Below are 22,500 nucleotides of genomic sequence, written 5' to 3' on the forward strand. Positions count from 1 at the left end.
TGAAAGGATACTGAAGGGAAAGGAAGGGAAGAGAAGGAAAAATATGGGCAGGGATGGGATGGGAAGGGAAGGGAAACAAATGGAAGGGGAGAGAAAGGAGAGGAAGGGACGGGAAATATGGAAGAGGGAAGGGACGTGAATGAAAGGATAGGGAAGGGAAGGAAAGGGAAGAGAAGGAAAAATATGGGCAGGAATCGGATGGGAAGGGAAGGGAAACAAATGGGAGAGAAAGGAGGAGTATGGAAGGGAAATATGGGAATGAAAGGGATAGTAAGAGAAGGGAGGGGAAGAGATGGGAGAGGAAGGGAAAGGAAGGGAAGGGAGGGGAAGGAAAGAGAGGGAATGGGAAGGAAATGAAAGGAAAGGAAAGGGAAGAGAAGAGAAGGGAAACAAAAGGAAACCATGGGACGGGGAGGGATAAGATAGGGAAGGGAAGGGAAGGGAAGGGAAGAAATAGGAAGGGAACGGTAGGGAAGGGATGGGAAACGATAGAAAGGGAGGAACAGGGGAAGGAAAGGAAAAAAAAAAGGTTAATGGAGTAAACAGGAAAGGAAAGAAACATAAGGGAAAGGAAAGGAAACTAACGCAAGGAACAAGAAGGGAAGGAAAGGAAAAAGAAGAAGAGAAAGCGTAATTAAAGAATAAAAAAGAGAAGAAAAGTATGGGAAGGTATGGACTGGAAAGAGGAAGAGGGGAAAAGATGGAAAGCGAAATTAAATAGAAGTGAAGGAAAGTGAAAAGATGGGAAAGGGGAGGAACTAAAAGCAAGGATTAGAGAATGAGGGAGAAGAAAGGAGAGGAATTAAAATGGAAGGAAAGGTACACACACGCAGCCTCTCACTGTATAGAAAAAGCAGAAAGTGGCAAAGGAAAAAATAGGACAACCGCACTATTAAATCTCTCTCTCTCTCACTCTCACTCTCACTCTCACTCTCTCTCTCTCTCTCTCTCTCTCTCTCTCGCATGTAAACACAACACCCTCTGAAAACCAATCAAGGGACCTTTTTACACGAACACATATAAACAAGCAAACGTACAGGTGGTTCTCCCCTCCACCTGCATTCCACCTGCTGCTCCGTTTTCACTCCACACGCTGCTATCTTTGTTCCTCCCCACCTCTGTCATGCTTTATTTTGGGTGTCTAAGCAACGTCACACTGGAGAAGGAGGAAGAAAGAGGTTAAGAAGGAAAGGGAGGAGGTAGAGGAGGTTGAATAGGAGCACGCTCTTACCTTTCTGCCTCCCTACCTTTGTCATGCGATATTTTGGGTGTCTAAGGAACGTTACACTGAAGAAGGAAGGGTGAGGGTGAAGAGGTAGAGGAGGAGGAAGAGGAGGAGGTAAAAAGGACGAACAGAACAAGGACAAGGACGAAGGTGAGGACGCGGACAGGAACAAGGAAGAGAACGAAGAGGGTTTCAATGTTCAAGGCGACAAAACGAATATATTTCCACCGAAGGAGAATCAAAACAACAACAACAACAGCAACAACGACAAGAGGAGCCCAAGATTACAATGCAAGAAAAGAGAAAGAGTGACAGATAAAAATGTTGAAAAAGCTGACTAAAGAGCAAAGTTTGAAACGAAAAGGGAAAAAAAATAACATAGGTATAGAACGTATGAGAGAAAGCGGAACAACTTACAGAAGATACAATATATATATAAAAAGAAACAACCAGTAGAGAAAAATATACTCAAAAAGGCATAAAAAACCGGAGAGGAAGGGGAAAAGAAAGAAAGCGAAGGGAAAATATAGGAAAACGAAAGAAAACAACCAAACCGAATCAACAACATCCAACGATTGATTAAGCTTACGTACGCTCACCTGTAATTAACAAGGCCTGCGTTACCTGAGCTCGCGGGTGTCAGGTGAAGGGAAGGGAGGCGCCATTGACCTTTCCCTCGCCACACCTTTTCCAGTCACAAGGTTTAGTATTGCTGTATTTCGTGTTGTGTTAGTTCGTTTGTTTATTCGTAGTATTGCACGTAGTATTTCTAGAGAGAGCGGTGGTATATTTGAAACGGCATCCGACTGCATTTTTGCGTGTGTGTGTGTGTGTGTGTGTGTGTGTGTGTGTGTGTGTGTGTGTGTGTGTGTGTGTGTGTGTGTGTGTGTGTGTGTGTGTGTTCTTCAGTCAAACACCATTAATGTCAGTTATATCTCTTCTTTTCCGTCTGCAATATACATCTCTCTCCTCCAAGTCTCTTCATTTCAGAACTGTACTCTTATCTCCTTCTTAGTATGTCTTCCTCAGTTGTCTGTCCTTATCTCTGGCTATATATATCCTAACACACACACACACTCTCTCTCTCTCTCTCTCTCTCTCTCTCTCTCTCTCTCTCTCTCTCTCTCTCTCTCTCTCTCTCTCTCTCTCTCTCTCTCTCTCTCTCTCTCTCTCTTACCGTGTGTGTGTGTGTGCGTGTGTCAAAAGTTCGAGAGTTCGGGATCTGTAATACTCTTAGATAAGTTTGCCAAAGAGCGCCGCGAAGGACTAAGTAACGTTAATAGGATGTGGAGGCTTTCCTTAAGAGTCTCCCCTTCGCGAGTAATGATGTAATATATCTTCCCATCCTCCTCCCAACTTAATAAAGCACGTTATTAAAAACCTCCCCTTTAAAAACGCTCTTTCTTCTTTCCTACTCCCGCGGCCTTGACTCCCAGAAGATATATGGCCTGGAGGGTCCCCTTTTCTCTCCTCTTTTAAATAGAGTTCTGGTGGGCTGTCTCTCTACTTACACAATGCTCCTTCCAAGTATGAATTAGGACTGTTTTGTGATGGACTTCAGTGTGGATCGCCTCTACCTTTTAAATACCGTGTTGGAGGTCTGACTCGCTGCCTACACAATGCTTCTTCATAGTACGGGATTCGCCTTAGGACTGAGTTATGATAGATCTTGATGTGGATTGGCTCTTCTTTACCCATATTCTCACAGGCATCAGGCTCCCACAACAATTTCCAAAGGCCACAAAGATTGGTCGAGATTTTATATATTTTTCTTCACATTCATGGTGTAGAGGCCCTGTCAAACTATCACAAAGCCCATAAATCTACCCATGGAAATACCCACAACCTCTACAAAAGTCGTATTAGATATGGGTGTGTAAGCCCCGAAAAGTTTGAGAATAAAGCTCTAAATAACAAAAAGCGGGAATCAAATAGCCCTTATTATAATCGACTTACAAACAGAGTCGCTGGAACGAAAGTTAGAAGACTGACTCGCTCGATCTTCTCATCCTTATCATCATCTACCTTTCTTTCCCTGCCGCTGGGTCGCTGCTTACACTGAACAAAAGAGTGGTCACGCCGCTTCTGCAAATTCCTGACTCATTGCTTTGGGTTCACTTTTCTGTTGCCTCTGAATCTGTGCTGGATACGATTGTCGGTCATCAGGCATTTTACAGTCCTCTCTGATCGCTTCTACGGATTCCTTTTTGCTTTGAATTCCCGCCTCTATGTAGCTTCGGACTCCATCAATCGTGTCTGAGTTTTTCCTGGAAGTCATTTTACAATCTGCCCGAGTCGCCGGTATGGATTTCTTATTGGCTGCTTGTTACGGAGGTCTTTTAGCCATCAGGAGCGAGTCTTGGGCACCGGCATTCACGGCTAAGTGGGACGTTTGAAGCGGACTCAGATATGTCGAGGCATTTGGAGAGCTTGGTAAGTCCTCCTCCTCTTCGCCAACTATTCAGTCCCCCCTGCATCCCAGCTTCCCTCCAGCCTTTTCATCTCCAATTTCCATTCCGTACACGTTCTGTTGCTGCTGCTGTGATAGATTGCCTCGGTTCCTATTCCATATAGATTAAAACTGGTATTCCACTGGGCTCCACTCCATCGCATTCTTACTTCCTTTTCCGACATGAAAATTTCCAGTTATCGTTTCCCCTGCCCACCCGCATGCCAAAACTCATTCCACTCATTTCTTCGCCATTGTCAGCGGTACCCACCTAACGTCGACGGTCTCACACACATGTAACGAAAAAGCCTAACTTGTTAAATAGCATGAACGGAAGAGACTAAGGTCGGAATTTTAAGACTGTCGTTTCTCACATCAGCTATTTCTAAAGGTCAAAGAGGGGGTCAGTCGGGTTCTAATGAGTGTTTCTTGAGGTTCACGGTACAGAAGAAGGGACACACTACTACCAGGGTCATAAAACTACTACTGGAAATGCCAACCACTCCCACGAAAGCCTTGTCAAATATGTGTTCTTGGGAGGCGAAAAGTTTTATAATACGACCATAAGTTTTCGAACATTAACAACGGAAAAGTAGAGGTTAGGCAAAAAAAAAATAGATTAAATTATAACAGCCTTTCCATACGCATATCTTAACGGGCAGGGCAGAATCAATAGGTATTCCCATGAGCAGACCGCCATTGCTGACTTCATTAATGCAGCATCTCTTATTTCCTCGTGCTGTTGTTTCTTCGATCCAGTGAAGGACAAGATGAAGCCTCCAAAAGACACCAGGCAATGTAATTCACTTAAATGGCTCAAAGGCTCTTCACGCGACACCTGTCTGAGCCACCGCCAGGTAAGGTAGACACGTTTCATTAACACACACACACACACACACACACACGCAAATTATATAAGCACGCAAATCAACTCGTACTCTTTCTAAAGTTATCACGCACGGACATAAGAAATAAACAACTCCACCCTTCCCTAACATAAAGACTAAGTGCTTCAGATGCTTTGAGCGGAACTCTGACGACACACCATATCTCATCACGTGACTCTACCACTCTGGGCGACTTCCACCTCACCCCAAAACAGGAAGATATAAAGGAAGCAACAAAAAAATAAGTTTCCTCATGAATTTAATTTCCCCAGAAGACAAAAGTAGCGTTGAAGAAGTAAAAAAGTGGGAGATAGATGGATAGATAGATAGATAGATAGATAAAGGTAGAGAGAGAGAGAGAGAGAGAGAGAGAGAGAGAGAGAGAGAGAGAGAGAGAGAGAGAGAGAGAGAGAGAGAGACCAGTGCGGAGTGGCGAGGGGAAGGAAGGAAGGGAGGAAAAAAATGGGAGAGAGGGGAAGTGGAAATGAAGGGAGAACACAAAATATGTAGATTATTGGCATCAGGGAGGGAATTGGGGAGACAGAAAAAAATTAAAGAATGAGAGGAAGCAAAATATGACTATCTGCGTGTGTGTGTGTGTGTGTGTGTTTAGAGGTGTTAGGAGGAAAATGAAGCGGCCAAAAAAACAATTAAAAGGAAAAAAAAAGAAAGTCAATATGTCCTTCCTTCTGCCCGTCCAGGAAAGGAAGAAAAGAAGAGGAAGAGAAAAAAAAAGACACTTGAAGGAAGGAAATTAAAGTCTGATGAAGGGGACACAAGAGAGAAACAAGAGAAAAAAATACCTATTCTATATTTTTTTACCTTTTCCTCTCTCTCTCTCTCTCTCTCCGTTAATTACCTCCTTTCCTCTCTCCCTCACTCGGTCCCTCTCTGCCTTCATCTTTTTTTCTTTGCCTCCTCCACACTTTTCCTCCACTCTTTCCTCCCTCCACGTCATTTCCTCCACTTCTCCATCAGAGGAAAGGAAATTTTGGCAACACATCAGCACTCTCTCTCTCTCTCTCTCATGATTGATAAAGTGTCCAGAAATAGATAAAAAGTAAATAAACAGAGAGAGAGAGAGCGAGAGAGAGTAGGGTAGGGGAGTAAAAAGATATCGGTGAAAATAAGTCAAAGAAACGGAAAATGGAATAAAAAGGGTAAGAATTTGTGAGAGTTTCCAATGAAGCCAATACTCTCTCTCTCTCTCTCTCTCTCTCTCTCTCTCTCCACGTCAATAAGAGAGTTCGTTATATATTTACATTCAACACAGAAACCCACCTGAGAGAGAGAAAGAGAGAAAGAGAGAGAGAGAGAGAGAATCGAACCCCGCGGTAATCAGGACTGAATGCTTTTTAATGAAGTTTGAATCCACTGAATCCAAGAGTGACAGAAAGGAAGGGAGGAAGGGCGCGAAGGGATACAGGATAGAGGAGGATAGGGAGGAAGGGAAGGGAGGAACTGTATTAAAAAGGAAGGGAAGCGAAGAGAGATAAATGGGACGAACTGAGAGAGAGAGAGAGAGAGAGAGAGAGAGAGAGAGAGAGAGAGAGAATGGGGGGGGGGGGGTCCATCCAATATTTGACTTACCCGATATTGAGTTTACGTGAGGAAGATTAATTAAGGGGAATCTAATCACCTGGTATAATTAGTAGGTCTTAATTAACGTTTAGCTCCTGTGGGATAAAATAACGCAGAGAAATAAAGAGAAAGAGTACATAGAAAAAAAGTCATTAGAGGTTATATATTTGTGTATGTGTGTGTTGGTGGGGGGTTGTATGTGTGTGTGTGTGTGTGTGTGTGTGTGTGTGTGTGTGTGTGTGTGTGCTCTAGTTTCTGCACAAAGCTGTCAATATCTACATAATTAACTATTCTATTTCGTATTACTTTTCCTTTGATCTCTCTCTCTCTCTCTCTCTCTCTCTCTGCTCATTAATGTTAAGGAATTCCCTCACACCTCCGTCGCCATGGCAACTAATATCCCCTCACCGGTGTTAATTTGGGACAGGTAAGGAGGAAAGAACGAGGGCATAAAGGAGGGAATGGAGGAGGGAGGGAGAGAATGAGAATAAAATGATCATCCTCTTTATACATTTTACATGGCAATCATTTATCTATTTGCATTCATCAAAGGCGCGCCATGTTTGTTTTTGCTCTCTCTCTCTCTCTCTCTCTCTCTCTCTCTCTCTCTCTCTCTCTCTCGTTCATCCAGTGCACCTCCCTTCTTCTCTTCACATCTATCTTCTCCCTAGTTCCATCTTTCTCTCTTTCTCTTCCTTTCTCCATTTCTCTCATTCTGTTATGCTATCTCTCTCTCTCTCTCTCTCTCTCTCTCTCTCTCTCTCTCTCTACCATTTTCTCTTTCTCTACCTACCTCTCTCTCTTCTCTTTCTACTTCTTCCCTCTACCTCTTCTCTTCACGACTTTCTCCAAACTACATCCATCTTTCTTTCTCTTCCTTTCTCTCATTCTGTCTACAATGTACCTATTCTTCTGTCATTTTTTTTGTCTCCCTCCCTCTCTCTTTCCATCTACTCCATGCCTCTACCTCTCTACTTTTACCTCTCTCTCGCTCCCCTTTTCTCCCTCTCTTTCACTCATCAATCTATCAGCAGCTAATCTAACTCCGTCGTATTCAAAGAACGCGCGTGTAAAATTGAAAATTCCCGGTATTTTTAGTCTGTTTTTGGAGTCTACTTTTGATTTACGGGACACTCGCCCTTCGCGTCTCCGGCCGGAAGGGTAAAGATTCATTGCCGCCCTGTTTTTTACCTCCGAATTTTAGTTATTTAAGGCCGAGGTGCGAGAGAGAGAGAGAGCGAGTGTTGTAGAAGCTGAATTTATATTTTTTTCTCTCACACTTTTCCTCCCGGCACGACTGGCTCCCTTTGGTTGGGTAATTAAACTTTAAACGTGGAAAAAATAAGTTTGGTAGATGGCGTGCTCTCTCTCTCTCTCTCTCTCTCTCTCTCTCTCTCTCTCTCTCTCTCTCTCTCTCTCTCTCTCTCTCACACACACACACACACACACACACACACACACACAATCCATCAACGTCACGTCACCAGCACATCCACCTACAGCGCTGCGCAATCTATCGACGCTTTCCCTTTTTTCCTCCCTTTTATTTATTTTATTCTCTCTCTCTCTCTCTCTCTCTCTCTCTCTCTCTCTCTCTCTCTCTCTCTCTCTCTCTCTCTCTCTCTCTCTCTCTCTCAAACAGGTTCCATCCGCGTTTTCTTTATATTTTTTCCCATAATACTTTTGGAAGCCGACCGACCGACTGACTGACTGACTGCCTATGAGGAAAAAGAGAGATGGATGGAAAACGGCACAAATAATATATAAAAAAACATAGAATAAAAATAAAATAGAACATATCGCAGCGTCAAAAATTAAAAGCAAGCACAAGGGCACAATACGGTAGTTTTGCATATATACCGACCTATTGAAATGCAAAACGCCGACCCGAATTCTGTTTTCATTGTCTTTTCGGGGGAATGGAGGACACAGGGGAGGGAGGAGAGGAGGAGAGGAGGGAGGGAGGCATGGTGGAGGAGGCGGAGGGAAGGAAAAAGGGTAAAAGGAAGTGAGGGAGGAGGAAAGAGGGAGAGAGAGAAAGAGAGTTTAGGTGAAAGAACAGGGAGAGAGAGAGAGGAGGAAAAAGAGGTAGAAAAAGGTAAAGGGAAGCTAGGGAGGAGGAAGGAGGGTGAGAGAAGTCAAGGTGAAAGAACAGTGAAAGAGAGAGAAGGAAAGAATAGGGAGAGAAATTACGAGAGAGAGGGAAAAAACGGGGTATGAGGAAGAGAGAAAGGACACAGTAAAAGCGTTTCCCGTTTTCTACGAATCTTCAGAAAGCCAAACAAAAGAGAAAAAGAGAAAAATACAGGTGAATACAAAATGCGTGTCTCGTGTGTTGCTTCATCGCCTCGTAGAAAATGTCACTCCTGTAAATTAAGTTTCGTAACCGAGCAAGAAAATTGAAACACTGAATCAATCCACAAAATCCCTCCACGTAAGGCTCAAGATAATTCACCTATACGAATATTTTCCAATGATTAATATTAGCTACATGTCTTTCAGTCTTTTCAGAATTAATATGTTAAGCTTCTTTTTATAAACAATTCAGATGCAGCATGGAATATTACCTACAACTGTGCTCTCCTTCTAAAATTCGGATGCTGCAAAAATATAACATCTACAACCGTTCTCTTCTAAAATTTGGATGCTGCAAAAATATAACATCTACAACCGTTCTCTTCTAAAATTTGGATGCTGCAAAAATATATTATCTACAACCGTTCTCTTCTAAAATTTGGGTGCTGCAAAAATATAACATCTACAACCGTTCTCTTCTAAAATTCGGATGCTGCAAAAATATAACATCTACAACCGTTCTCTTCTAAAATTCGGATGCTGCAAAAATATAACATCTACAACCGTTCTCTTCTAAAATTTGGATGCTGCAAAAATATATTATCTACAAACGTGCTCTACTAAAATTTGAATGCTGCAAAAAAATAAATTACCAACACTTGTTCTGTTCTTTTAAATTCAGATGCTACAAAAAAATATATTACCTACAACCGCGCTCTCCTTCTATAATTAGGAGGCTGCAAAAAATATAAATTACCAACACGTGTTCTGTCCATTTAAAATTTATAAGACGCAGCAAAAATAAATTCCTACACGCAAACTCTCCTTCTGTAATTAAGATGAAGCAAAAAAATAAATAAATGACCTATACACGTACAGTCCAGTAATAATTAGGATGCAGAAAAAAAAGTATTAACATCTTGACAGCGTGTAGGGAAAGGGAATGTGACTGCCTCCTCCTCCTCCTCCTCCTCCTCCTCCTCCTCCTCCTTCTCCTCCTCCTTCTCCTCCTCCTTCTCTCTCTCTCTCTCTCTCTCTCTCTCTCTCTCTCTCTCTCTCTCTCTCTCTCTCTCTCTCTCTCTCTCTCTCTCTCTCTCTCTCTCTCTCTCTCTCTCTCTCTCTCTCCCCCTACCCCCCACACACACTTATACTCCCCATTATATCGCAAATGTGAACGCATAAAACACATAAGCAAGTCAGGAAGTGCGTTAAAATGTTTCAGTGGCGAACTCTACGAAGCGCGAAATTTTTGTGTATTCCTCCCTCTTCCTCTATGCGACTTTGGGGAGAGAGTTAGCGCATCAGCAGACTCCTTTAAAAATGACTTCTGTATATTGTCATTATAGCTCCATTATATAATAGTATTGTTAGGAAGGTTTATTAATGACTTCTGTATATTGTCATCATAACTCCATTTCATAAGAGTATTGTTAGGAAGGTTTATTTTTAAAGGGAGAAAGTACCAATCAATTCTGGGACTAGATTCGGTTATTTTTTTATGCAGCTGTAGTTTTTCTTTACTTCGTGAGAGGAGAATACTGGGATTGTTAACTCACTGTTCTGTTTCGTCCTTAGTTTGCTTCCGTAACCGCATGAAAAAAACAATATAAATGTCCTCCTCTGCTTCCTTAACTACAAGAAACAAAAACATAAAAAGATTGCGGTTGTTTGCTTATATTTTCTGTTAATTACTTGTTTTACGTCAATCTCAAGAGCAAAAGAACATCAAATATCAGCTCTAAACATCGCCTGATTTTTTAAAAACTTCGTATTAGTATTAATCAACAGTTATGTGGCTAGTTTCGCTTCCTAATTTCAGTTTTGAGACGGAGTCAATTAGAAGGTTTGCATTTTCACAAGTCAACATTTAACAAACTCAGTCATAAAAAATGGTGGAAAAATATCAATAAACCAACTAACCACGCCTTGAAAAACGGGTCATGAAAGACAAATCAGCCACATAACTGTCGCTAAAAACTAATACGATGTTGACAAATCAGGCGCATATCTTCCCCTGAACTAATTACACACCTGAAGTAAAGACCCACCGTCACCTGCACACTAATGATGATATTAAAGGTAGACAATTAATAAGGTTGTGGCTCACCTAACTAATAACACACCTGAAGTAACGACCAACCGTCACCTGCACACTAATGATGATATTAAAGGTAGACAATTAATAAGTTTGTGGCTCACCTGCATTGACGGAGACGGGCCTTGAGGAGACGGTGCCCACGCTGTTGGTCACGAGGCACCTGTGTGGGAGGGAGGCAGGTGAGCGTTGCAACACACCTGAGTCACGCTTAGTCGCATACCTTTATTGCCGCTGACATCTATTAACATTATTGTGCGCGGATATATTGCGACATACAACTTCCACAAAATAATTAAGGCAGAAACTCTCTCTCTCTCTCTCTCTCTCTCTCTCTCTCTCTCTCTCTCTCTCTCTCTCTCTCTCTCTCTCTCTCTCTCTCTCTCTCTCTCTCTCTCTCTCTCTCTCAAACACACACACACACACACACACACACACGTACCTGTAGGTGGCGGCGTGCAGGTCGTGTCGGTACTGGTCGGGCTGGAAGGGCAGGAGGGTGAGGGTGGAGTTGTAGGCGAGGGCGTGAGTGTGGGCATGCGTCGGGGCGGTGGTGACGGTCCTCAGTCCCGCCACGTCGTCCGCCCGCACGCCGTCCGCCGTGACCCAGGAGATGGTGGGCGGGGGCGTGGCGGCGGCGGAGCACGTGAGGGAGACGCCGCGTGTGTTGGGAAAGGACACGTTCGGCGGTGGCTCCTCCAGCAGGCGCGGCCCCTCCCTCAGGCCACAGCACCCTGGAGGAGAGGAGGGAGGAGGAGTTATTATCACGGGCAAGGAGAGAGAATCATTGTTATGCGGAGGAGCAAGGGGTCAGAGTCAGGAGGAGGAGCTGCTGGTGCCGGTGAAAGCTTCAAGACAATGCTAATCATATGTACGAAAGTTTTCAGGTGATCTTATATGACCTTATTTCTATATATAATATACGTTCCCTGTCAAATTAGGTGCAGGTTACAATAATGTGGTAAACAAGGCTAAGATGACTTTTTTGCGGTAATTGCACTCATTTGATTTAACAGCAGTCAAGATCAATATAAATCAATTTAAGGAATGGCTCGTTTCTTGTGAGCACCACAATTTCACTAAAAAAGAAACAAAGAAACAAAAAAAAGGGAACTAAAGGCACTCCTCGCACACAAAGGAGAATATATGAGGAGAGCTAAGGTGGGTCATGGCCTCACACTCCCATTCCTTCTGGCGGCCTGGAGGCGTCGTGTGGCTTGGCGCGCCCACAGACCCGGGGGGATGGGACCAAAGTGTCCAGTCGCCGCTTTAACTCCTTCATGAAATATTCGCCAGGCCGAGGCGGAACACAGAGGCTCGGCGTCCGCTCTGCGGGCGTCCAGTCTTCATGTAGTTACTCTCTAGGGGCAAGAAAAATGCTGAGAAAACTTCCTCTCCTGGATGACCACAGCAGCAATAAGCCACACTCCGTCACCATGCCAACGGGAGGAGCAACCAGTGGTCTGCCATGTTTATGGCGTCCTCCAGGCGGATACTCATGTCACACTGAGGAAAGTTTCACATGTAATGGCAGTCGCCATTAGCAGCAGCCGCGGCTCAGCTCAGTGCTCGGTAGTGAAGCCGCGGCTGAAGACAAGACTTGAATCGTGCAGCACACAGTTGGCTGCCAAGTGTTACACCTGATTATTCAGCTGACCTTCTCATAGTTGTTGTTTCACGCAGCCCGTTGTGTTAGCCATGATCAGAGTCATACACAAAAGGCCAGCACCAGGGCCAATAAAGTCGCCCCTGTGGCTGCCTCAGTCTTTCCATGGGGGAGGTGGTCAGCGAGTGGTTGGTACAATAAATAGAAACTTCTTAACACTTTTGAATTACGCCGAATGTCGATTATGCTTTCTGAATACACATTGACCGTCAGTTGTTACTTGAGGTAGGTGAGTGTTTGGAGGCGCCGCCACACACCACCTCCGCCAGCGCGGCACCACTGGCCGCAACACGAATAAATAAAAAGTAATTTTCATCTGAGGCAGTTCACCTCCCTCCATGTGAAATCATGTGATTTCGGAAACAAAGATTTCGGAAACAAACATTTTCCTTCATTTAAGATAATCTATTTTCATACGGGTTACAACACGGGATAAAGACGCCGCGGGCCGGGACACGTTGTTCCAAGGGAGGTTTGGCCCCGACGGGGGGGCGACAGCCGCGTGCGGGGGCGGGTCAGCGCGACACTCTCGGCTCTGGGGGCGAGGGATGAGTTACGGGACTCGTCCTGCTTCCATAATTCTTTTCCGTTTTAACAAACAGTTTGATTCAGAAAGTCAACTTTCATTATAGATATAATCAAAATTTGAATGTGAAGTTCTACCACCGCATATAAATGAGCTCCGACGACGGATCTCACAAAAAAACACAAAAAAGCGTGAAAATGAACCAGCGATATTTATGGAGAAAAATATATATGGAAGCATTTCGTAGAGAGAAAAATAATAAACGCACAGTACCACATTGTGAGGAAATTCAATTGATATAAATTCCAGTAACGAGCAGCGCTCATTAATGCCGGGCGTAGAAAATCACCTTTAAGGTTAATGAATTTAGAAAGCACTCGAGAAGTTCATTAAATATATATCATCACTCCATGACCGGGCTGGGAAACACGCTATTCACGACCACGAACCCAAAGAAGAAAGAATGAAAGAAATTGTATTAAAACTCTCGACTCTCGGAATCCAGCATTTTATTGATACCCGAGCAAGTATGCGCGATTTTTACGTGTCTGCGGTAATCAATCAGCATGTCTGCCTCGCCTCGCCCCTCTCCCGCCTCTCTTTCATCTCTGCCTCGCGTCTGTATTTGCCGAGACCTCCTCAGCCGCGCCGCGTCTCGCCCCCCGCCAAGACCTGCCCTGCCCGCACTCTGGGTTTGCCTCATGTAAACACGCACGACCCAACATTACCATCTAGTCCAACCCCTCACTCTACTTTTCCTTCTTCTTCTTCTTCTTCTTCTTCTTCTACTTCTTCTTTTTCTTATTATCATTCTTCATATTATTATTATTATCATTCTTCTTCTTCTTCTTCTTCTTTTTCTTCCTTTTCTTCTTTTTCCTCCTCCTCCTCCTCCTTCGCTTGTTGAGGCCATGGCACGCATATTCTTTGCTGTTATTGTGACAGTTGAAACGTGTGAGTGACAGCATTGTTTCAGGTTGGTGTACATAACGTCTTATTCCTTTTTCTTGTTGCTCTACTTCTAATACTAAAAATATATGCTTTATAATGCTTCTACACTCTATATCTATCTATCTATCTACTTATCTATCTATACATACATACATATATACACACATACATACATATATGACAAGAAGAGATAATAGTATACAGGAGCAAACGCATAGCAACTAACTCTATTGCCCCGGAAAAAAGTATGAACATAAACCAGAAAACAATTGTGATCGGGCAAGTGGCAAAGAAATAACTTCGCGGATAAACAGATAGGAAAGGGGGAAACTTTGTGGATAGATGGTCGGGGGGGCAAAAAACACTCCCGCGCGGAATGGAGAGCCGCACTGGGTTTCCGTTTTCCCTTAATAAAAGAAATGTTTTATAAAACTCGGCGGAACAAGTTAATATCGGGAAAGAGAAAATACTTCCCACTGCGACAAAAATTCCCGCGCCAATAACGAAAAAGGAATGCGCCGGAGAGGAACGACTTGGCGTACGAAATACCGAAGAGTTAAAGTGGAACATTCTACACATTGCGTTGAAGTAGTAAATAATGGAGAGGAATTGAAATAAGAATTACTATATAGTCAAAACAAGAAATATTGAAAACTAGAAAAATGAATAAGGGAAATAAGTAAAAATAGAAAATGCTGAATAGAGACAACTTCCTGATTCTAAACTGTACGTTGAAACTGTAAATAGTGAATGAAGAATTAACATAAAAATTACTGTAGTCAAAATCAGAAACATAAAAAGGGAAAAATATTAAAAAAAAGGTAGAAGAAGAAAAGGTTGTCTAAAGACATCTCTCTCAGCTCTTGAAGTTTTAGTACTCAACGAAAACGAGCTACAGACCTAAAGCCGTATACTCAAACATTTTTGGCTCTCACAACAAGTGCTTCAAAAGGACCGAAAGGAGATTATTTGGGTTCAGATACGTTCGGCTCTCACAACATACTTCCAAAGGCGACAAAGGAGATTATAGTCAGGTTTAGATACTTTCGACTCTCATAAGTACTTCCAAAGGCCGCAAAGGAGATTAGTCGGGCTCAGATACGTTCGCCTTGTACAAAAAACACTTCCAAAGGCCACAATGGAAATTAGTCGGGCTCAGATACGTTCGCCTTGTACAAAAAAACGCTTCCAAAGGCCACAATGGAAATTAATCGGGCTCAGATACGTTCGCCTTGTACAAAAAAACGCTTCCAAAGGCTACAATGGAAATTAGTCGGGCTCAGATACGTTCGCCTTGTACAAAAAAACGCTTCCAAAGGCCACAATGGAAATTAGTCGGGCTCAGATACGTTCGCCTTGTACAAAAAACGCTTCCAAAGGCCACAATGGAAATTAGTCGGGCTCAGATACGTTCGGCTTGTACAAAAAACGCTTTCAAAGGCCACAATGGAAATTAGTCGGGTTCAGATACGTTCGGCTTGTACAAAAAACGCTTTCAAAGGCCACAATGGAAATTAGTCGGACTCAGAAACGTTCGGCTTGTACAAAAAAACGCTTCCAAAGGCCGCAAAGGAGATTAGTCGGGCTCAGATACGTTCAACTCTCACACCAAATACTTCCAATGGCCACAAAAGATATTAGTCTGGTTCTGATGCGAGTTTTTCACATTGACAAAGGAAGAGCCTTGGCAAACTAGCACCAGATTCACAAAACTACTCACAGAAACACCCACAACCTCCACGAAGGCTTTATCAAACGTGGGTGTGTGAACTCCAAAATGGTTAACAACATGGGCTATTGATACACAGGGGGAAAATATAATAAAATCTACGGATATCACTTACCATTTTTTACTAGCCACAACCTCTACGAAAGCCTTATCAAACGTGGGTGTGTGAGCTCCAAAATGGTTGACAACATGGGCCATTGATACACACGGGGAAAAATATAATAAAGTCTTCGGATATCACGAACCACTTTTGAATATCTAGTGGGAGGGATTAACACCAATATACCAACGACACGAATGAATAATAAGAAGAATGAGAATAAACATAAGAATAAGAAGGAGAGAGATACACACAAACAAGACAATCGTAAAATATCGTTCACCTCCCCCCAAAAATACATCTTACGTCTGGCAGCTTTCATCGTGACAGCTAACACCAGTAGAGGCGGCGGCAACAGTTTCTGGGTAAAGGTACGATAGTTTTCCCTCGCAAGTATATATCGTCGAGGAGAAAAAGAGAAAGAAAGAACTGGATACATATATTGCCGTGTACAGTGAGGAGTGAATAATATGTAAGGCGCGGTAATGGTCTTGCGAGAGTCAGGAGCGAGGGCGAGGCTGAAAAATGAATAAATAAGAGAGCAATTGCTGGAGATGGCGGACAGTTTGGGAAAGGAAATGGGAGATAATGGCTTGAATTTCCTCTTCCAAGCCCTGCATCTCTCTCTCTCTCTCTCTCTCTCTCTCTCTCTCTCTCTCTCTCTCTCTCTCTCTCTCTCTCTCTCTCTCTCTCTCTCTCTCTGTAGTAGTAGTAGTAGTAGTAGTAGTAGTAGTAGTAGTAGTTGTTGTTGTTGTTGTTGTTGTTGTTGTTGTTGTTGTTGCCCTCAGAGACGACTCAATACCCATTCTAGCACAATTTATCACATATTACGTCTGAATCTTTTATAGGATGTGGAAATATTTCTACATGTATATATATTTTTTTCCTTTCATCCAATCCATTACTGTGACTACATCCTCCTCCTCCTCCTCCTCCTCCTCCTATTCCTCCTCCTCCTGCTCCTCCTCCTCCTCCTCTCTAGCGTCTCTTTTTTCAATTTTAAACGAGTGTAAACAGATGTATCAGGCTTATCGTCTATATGAATCTCTCTCTCTCTCTCTCTCTCTCTCTCTCTCTCTCTCTCTCTCTCTCTCTCTCTCTCTCTCTCTCTCTCTCTCTCTCTCTCTCTCTCTCTCTCTCTCTCTCTCTCTCTCTCTCTCTCTCTCTCTCTCTCGAGAGAGAGAGAGAGAGAGAGAGAGAGAGAGAGAGAGAGATAGCCATAATCGTATTACTCTGAGCCGCCGCCAGTAAGACACTCATCTTTCCCTTTTGGTCTCTCATCAACCCCTTGTTCTCGTGGCCTCTTCTTTGTCCTCTTTGCTCCTTTATTCCTATCTCCTTTTCCTTCCTCCTCGTTCCTCCAATCCCTTCCCCTTTCCCTCTTGCTCTTTACTCTCTCAATTTCTCTCCCACCCCTTTCTCTTGATTCCCTCGTGCATTTTAGGGGATTACTAATGCATTCCTTCTTCCTTTTAACCAATTATGTTTGCCTTTGCTCTTCTTTTTCTTGTACTTTTCTTTCTTCTTTTACTATTATATTTCTTTTTTAGCTTTTTATTTGTCCTCTTCTTGCCCTCTTTTTTATTTATTATTTTTCACTTCAATCTGTTCCAAACTCTTCATGGATCGATATTCAGTTTATTATATATAAATATGTACGTATTGAAAGTTCTTAGCTATCTATATTTTGCAATGCGAATATTCTTACACACACACACACACACACACACACACACACACACACACACACACACACACACACACACACACACACACACACACACGGAGGAATCAGGAGCAGGTTTATGAGGTCATCACGTCAGGACACAACATAATGACCCGGAGTTTGGGGGTCACGGGGGGTTGGAGGGGGTCATCGAGGCGGGGGGTCACGGAGGGTCACGGAGAGGTCAAGGATTCGGGGTCACCTGAGGGCTGTGTGGGGATCACCTTAGGCCTAATCTGACCCTAATTATTTGTCTTGGTTATAAGTGAAAAAAAATCATAGAAGGGACAGTTAAATCACACTGAAAGAGGGGTATTTGGTCTTGTCTTTTTGCTCCAAGGATTGTTAGGGAATATGGGGAAGAAAAGTAAAACAACAAAAAAGGAAAGAAAGTTAATTGAGCCTAAAAATTCGTCTCGCTTACAAATGAAAATACAATAAAAAGAAATTGAATTATAAAAACACGTGGATATTTAGTCTAGTTTTGCTCTAAGAATCATAAGGAAAAATAAAAAAATGAAAAAAAAGAAAGTTGAGTCTAAAAATTCATCTAACTTACAAATTAAAATACCATGAAAGGAGATTAAGTCTTACTGATAGATAGATATTTGGTTGAGTTCCGCTCCAAAAATGCAAGGAAAAAATAGAAAAAACAAAAAACAAATGTTACAGAGTATTACAGAAGATTAAATGATTAAAGTACGACATACAATTAATTAGGAATTATGAATGAATATGCAAATTAATGTGGAACACTGATATTAGGTTTGTATTCATTATTGATATCATGAAAACAAGTCACGTGGAAATAAAACTGAGTAATGCATTAAGTGAGGCAATGGACGATTCATGAAATAGTAATTATGAAGCTGGACAGCGGGGACTCCGGCAAAAAAAAAAAAAAAAAATGCACGCAGACCCATTAATCAGAAAAAAATCAGCGTCCAAAGCCAACCAATCAAAACACGACTTCACATTTGACTGGCCAATCAGACGAGGCCAGTAATTTATGGTCAGCCAATCACGGATAAACGAGCCGCGCGTCCCGTATATTTCAGCCTGACTCCGATATTAACGTCCCTCATTCTATAATTATCGTGCTTCATTCCTGACGCGCCGCTCCGCTACAGTTAAAGAAACAAAAGAAAAAAAAGTGTCTATGTGATGTTTGGGATCAATACAGGGAGCGGTGTGTTCTTCCATCCTACGACTTGAACGCTTTGAACGGAGGAGCGGTGGATCAATACAGGGAGCGGTGTGTTCTTCCTTCCTACGACTTGAACGCTTTGAAAGGAGGAGCGGTGGATCAGTACAGGGAGCGGTGTGTTCTTCCTTCCTACGACTTGAATGCTTTGAAAGGAGGAGCGGTGGATCAGTACAGGGAGCGGTGTGTTTTTCCTTCCAACGACTTGAACGCTTTGAAAGGAGGAGCGGTGGATCAGTACAGGAAGCGGTGTGTTTTTCTTTCCTACGACTTGAACGCTGTGAAAGGAGGAGCGGCGACACCTCTATAACCAACGAAAAAAACGTATTGTTCATTGAGGTGGATGGATGGAATAAACGTTTAACAGAGCTGAACTCTAAAACTAACGTCTTCACTCATTCTATAACTGCCGGACTCTATTCCTGAGGCGCCTGTTAAAACTTAAAAGCAACCAAATACTAACAATAACAATACGTTGCCATTTGAGAGTTTAGTTATTTGTCTCCTTGATGGTGTCGTGGACGCATAAGATGATGGTGAAGGCGCTGTTGGTGTGGGGGTGTACAGACCTCCTCCTCTATAACTTGACGCCGCTCAGGGCCGCCCCAGGTCTGGTGGCGGCCTTGCTGGCGGTGGGCATGGCCTGCAAAGTCGCCCTCGCCGGCCTCTGTATCATAAGGTATCTTCATGGACTACGTGAGTAACTTCAACGCACTCAACCTTCCCGTTTTCTTTCCATCCCTGCGTTCTTGCGTATGACTAAAAGCAATGACGATTTACTAAGACGATCAGGCAGGAGAGAGGGGGAGAGAGGATGCGAAGGACAGAGGGAAGATGATGGATAAAAGGAGGAAGAAAGAAAAAATGGGAAGGAGGTAAAGAGGGGAAGAGCACTGAAGGATGAGGGATGAGGAAGAGGCGGAAGAAGGAAGTGAAAGACAGGAAGGGAAGTGACCGAAAGACAACGTAAGGAAAAGGGAAGAGTGAATGTAAGAATGGGAAAGGGAGAAACCGCAGGACGACGAAAGGGAGAGGGAAGGGTAAGGAGAGGAGAGGGAAAGGAAGTAACCGCAGGAGAATGTGAGGCTCCTTATGAATGATGTGCTGGAGAGGGGATTCCAGGCGACTCACACGGCTAACTCACGGGTTCACTAAGACATAAAGTAACAAACTGGCAGTGAACAGAATAAGTGGAAAGTGGAAATACCAGGAAACATAAGATGACAGATAAATGGCAGTGGACAAAAAGTTAAAAAAGGAAGTACAATAGAAATATAAGGTTAAGGAAGAAGAGGAAGAGGAGGAAGAAGTGGAAATAACAGGAAACAAGATAACATATAAATGGCAGTGGAAAAAAAAAGTGGAAAAATGAAGTACAGTAGAATTATAAGGTTAAGGCATGTGAATAAATAAAAACAATAACAAACTCGACTCCACTACTAGCGTCCTCATTATAAAACTGCCGTACCTCTCTCCTGACGCCGCTCGTTTTCTGTTGCAATTAATCACTACGCAAAAAAATAAGCTATAATGTGACTGGGTTCATAAATATGTGTTTAAAAAAAGTAGTAGAGTAAGTCCCGCGCCATAAATACTCGGCCCCATTCGCTTTACATAAATTTCCAAAAAGTGCGAACCGACTGTATAGTTTCCCTCCGCTAAATCGTGACATAATATTTTTCTGTTGCTGCCGCCGGGACAGTTTTTCGTGTATTCCAAGAACGATGAAATATTTTTAAACGCGTCTATTTCTCAACTTTTTTTTTCCCCAAGGCTCGTAATAACTCTCTCTCTCTCTCTCTCTCTCTCTCTCTCTCTCTCTCTCTCTCTCTCTCTCTCTCTCTCTCTCTCTCTCTCACACACACACACACACACACACACAAACACAGTTCCTCATATAGCTACAACGAGACTTCTTTTCAGTAATAATCCCATGTGTATCTATGTGTGCGTGTGCGCGCGTGTGTGTGTGTGTGTGTGTGTGTGTGTGTGTGTGTGTGAGTGTGCGTGCGTGTGCGTGTGTGTGTGTGTGTGTGTGTATGTGTGTGACGTCAGTGGCTAATCTGTTCCCGACGATTCCCGCCGCTCAAGGTCTTAAAACCCTTATTAGCGAAAGGTTGGCCGACTCTCCGATCGTGAGCCTGCTAATGATGGATGGACAGAGTGATCGGAGGGGCGGGGGAGGGAAGGCGAGGCTGAAGAGGAGGAGGAGGGGGATGGGAGGCCGTTGAGCTGGATAAAAGGAAAAGAAAAACAGGAAGCAGGAAAAAGGGGGGAAAGAGGATGGACATTGGTAGAAAAGCAGGGGTAAGGGGATACAGGAGGGAAGGTGTAAATATAGGAAAAAGAAGAAAAGGTGAGGAGGGAAGGAGAAAGGTGGGAAGGAGAGGGAGATACGAGGGAAGGAAGGAAAGTGAGATGGATGAATGGAGGAAGAGAAGAAAAATAAGGAAGGAAAGCATGAAAGAAAGAAGGATGGAAAGAGAAACAGGAGGAAGGAGGGATGAAAGGTGATGTATGGAGGATAAAAGAAGGAAGAGAAGAAGAGGGAAATGAGGAAGCGGGGGAGAGCATGGAAGGATGAAGATCGGACGACAGAAACAAGAGGGCAAGGGGGGAAGGATAGAATGGAAGGAGGGAGAGAGAAGTAGATAAAAGGAGGATAAGGAGGAGGGATAGGTAGATGAGGATAGACAGAGTGATTGGAAGGGAGAGAAAGGCAGAAGGATGAGGGGAGGGGAAGGATGAGAAGGAAGAAGGGAAGGTGGGGTGGATACAAGGAGGAAGAAAAGAAAAAAAAATAGAGGAAAGGAGAGAGGTGGAGGAAGAGCAAGGGAGGATGAAAGAATAGGGAAAGGTAAGGAGAAGGAAAGGAAGGGAAGGATGGAGACTTAAGGGAAAGGGGAAGGAATGATAGAGAAGGGGAAATGTAAAGGGAAGGAAAGGATGAAGGAGGGAAGGATGAAGGGGAGACTAGTTGAAGGAAGGGGATGATAGACAAAGAGGGAAATGTGAAGTGAAGGAAAGGATGAAGGAGGGAAGGATGAAGGGGAGACTAGTTGAAGGTGGGGAAGAGGGGACGATGAATGGAAGTGGGGAAGAATCAGAATCAGAAATCAGAGGAAGGAAGGGGAAGGAAAAGGAGGGGAATACAAGGTCAGTCGCTAGGGAGGAGGTAAGAGGGAGGAAGGGAGGATGGAAGCAACGGTTGGTGATAAAAGTGTAAAAAAGATGAGAAATGAGAAAAAAATATAAGGTAAGGATCTTTGTTTCTCATTTATTTCTTTTTCCTGTCTGTCCGTCTGCCTCCCCCTCCCCTCTCTCTCTCTCTCTCTCTCTCTCTCTCTCTCTCTCTCTCTCTCTCTCTCTCTCTCTCTCTCTCTCTCTCTCTCTCTCTCTCTCTCTCTCTCTAGCTTAATCTTCCATCCGAGTAAACAGAACTAGGTCTTATGATGTGCCTTTCCGCTTTCCCTCCCTCATCTCTCTCTCTCTCTCTCTCTCTCTCTCTCTCTCTCTCTCTCTCTGGTAATTATTCATTTGCCTTGTTAATTCTGTTTATTTATCTTCATTCTTTCCCTTTGAATTTTCCTCCACCTTCTAATCTTCCCCCATTCCTCCTCCTCCTCCTCCTTCTTCTGGCATATTTACTTATAAACCAAGATAAACACGGGTTACACACACGAATCTATCTTGTCTGGTTTCCTTTTTCTCCCCCAACCTCATGAAACTTTAATGTCCCGCCCTCCTTGACTCCTCTCCCTTCCCTCCTTTACCTCCGTCCTGCCTCCCTCTCCTCCTGCCACTCTCCCTCCCTCCCCTGCACACTCGCTCTATATATTATCTAGCTCGCCTTCCTTCCTTCCTTATTTTTCTAACACCAAAGTTTGACCGTAAATACACTCACTCAAGTTTGTTTTGATGGGAAGGACTTAAATCATACCCATTCATCCACTCTTTTCATAATTTTGTCCTCTTTATTTCTTCTTTCCTTGCTTCTATTCTTTGTATCTTTCCCTCTCCCTCTCCCACTCTCTCTCTCTCTCTCTCTCTCTCTCTCTCTCTCTCT

At 43.3% G+C, this 22,500-nt stretch overlaps 1 protein-coding gene across 5 annotated transcripts in view; it reads right to left on the reverse strand.

Annotated features, from left to right (window-relative positions):
- Positions 1–22,500, reverse strand: part of LOC126983881 (cell adhesion molecule Dscam2-like) — a 257,622-nt gene that overhangs the window by 152,559 nt on the left and 82,563 nt on the right. For all 5 annotated transcript variants that reach the window (XM_050837035.1, XM_050837033.1, XM_050837036.1 and 2 more), the window contains exons 2-3: positions 10,975–11,266; positions 10,637–10,695 (exon numbers count right to left, since the gene is read on the reverse strand). In XM_050837035.1, the coding sequence (XP_050692992.1) occupies positions 10,637–10,695; positions 10,975–11,266 (351 nt within the window). The remainder of the gene's footprint in view (positions 1–10,636; positions 10,696–10,974; positions 11,267–22,500) is intronic.

The sequence above is a fragment of the Eriocheir sinensis genome, chromosome 55, assembly GCF_024679095.1.
Source record: "Eriocheir sinensis breed Jianghai 21 chromosome 55, ASM2467909v1, whole genome shotgun sequence".
Classification (NCBI taxonomy): domain Eukaryota; kingdom Metazoa; phylum Arthropoda; class Malacostraca; order Decapoda; family Varunidae; genus Eriocheir; species Eriocheir sinensis.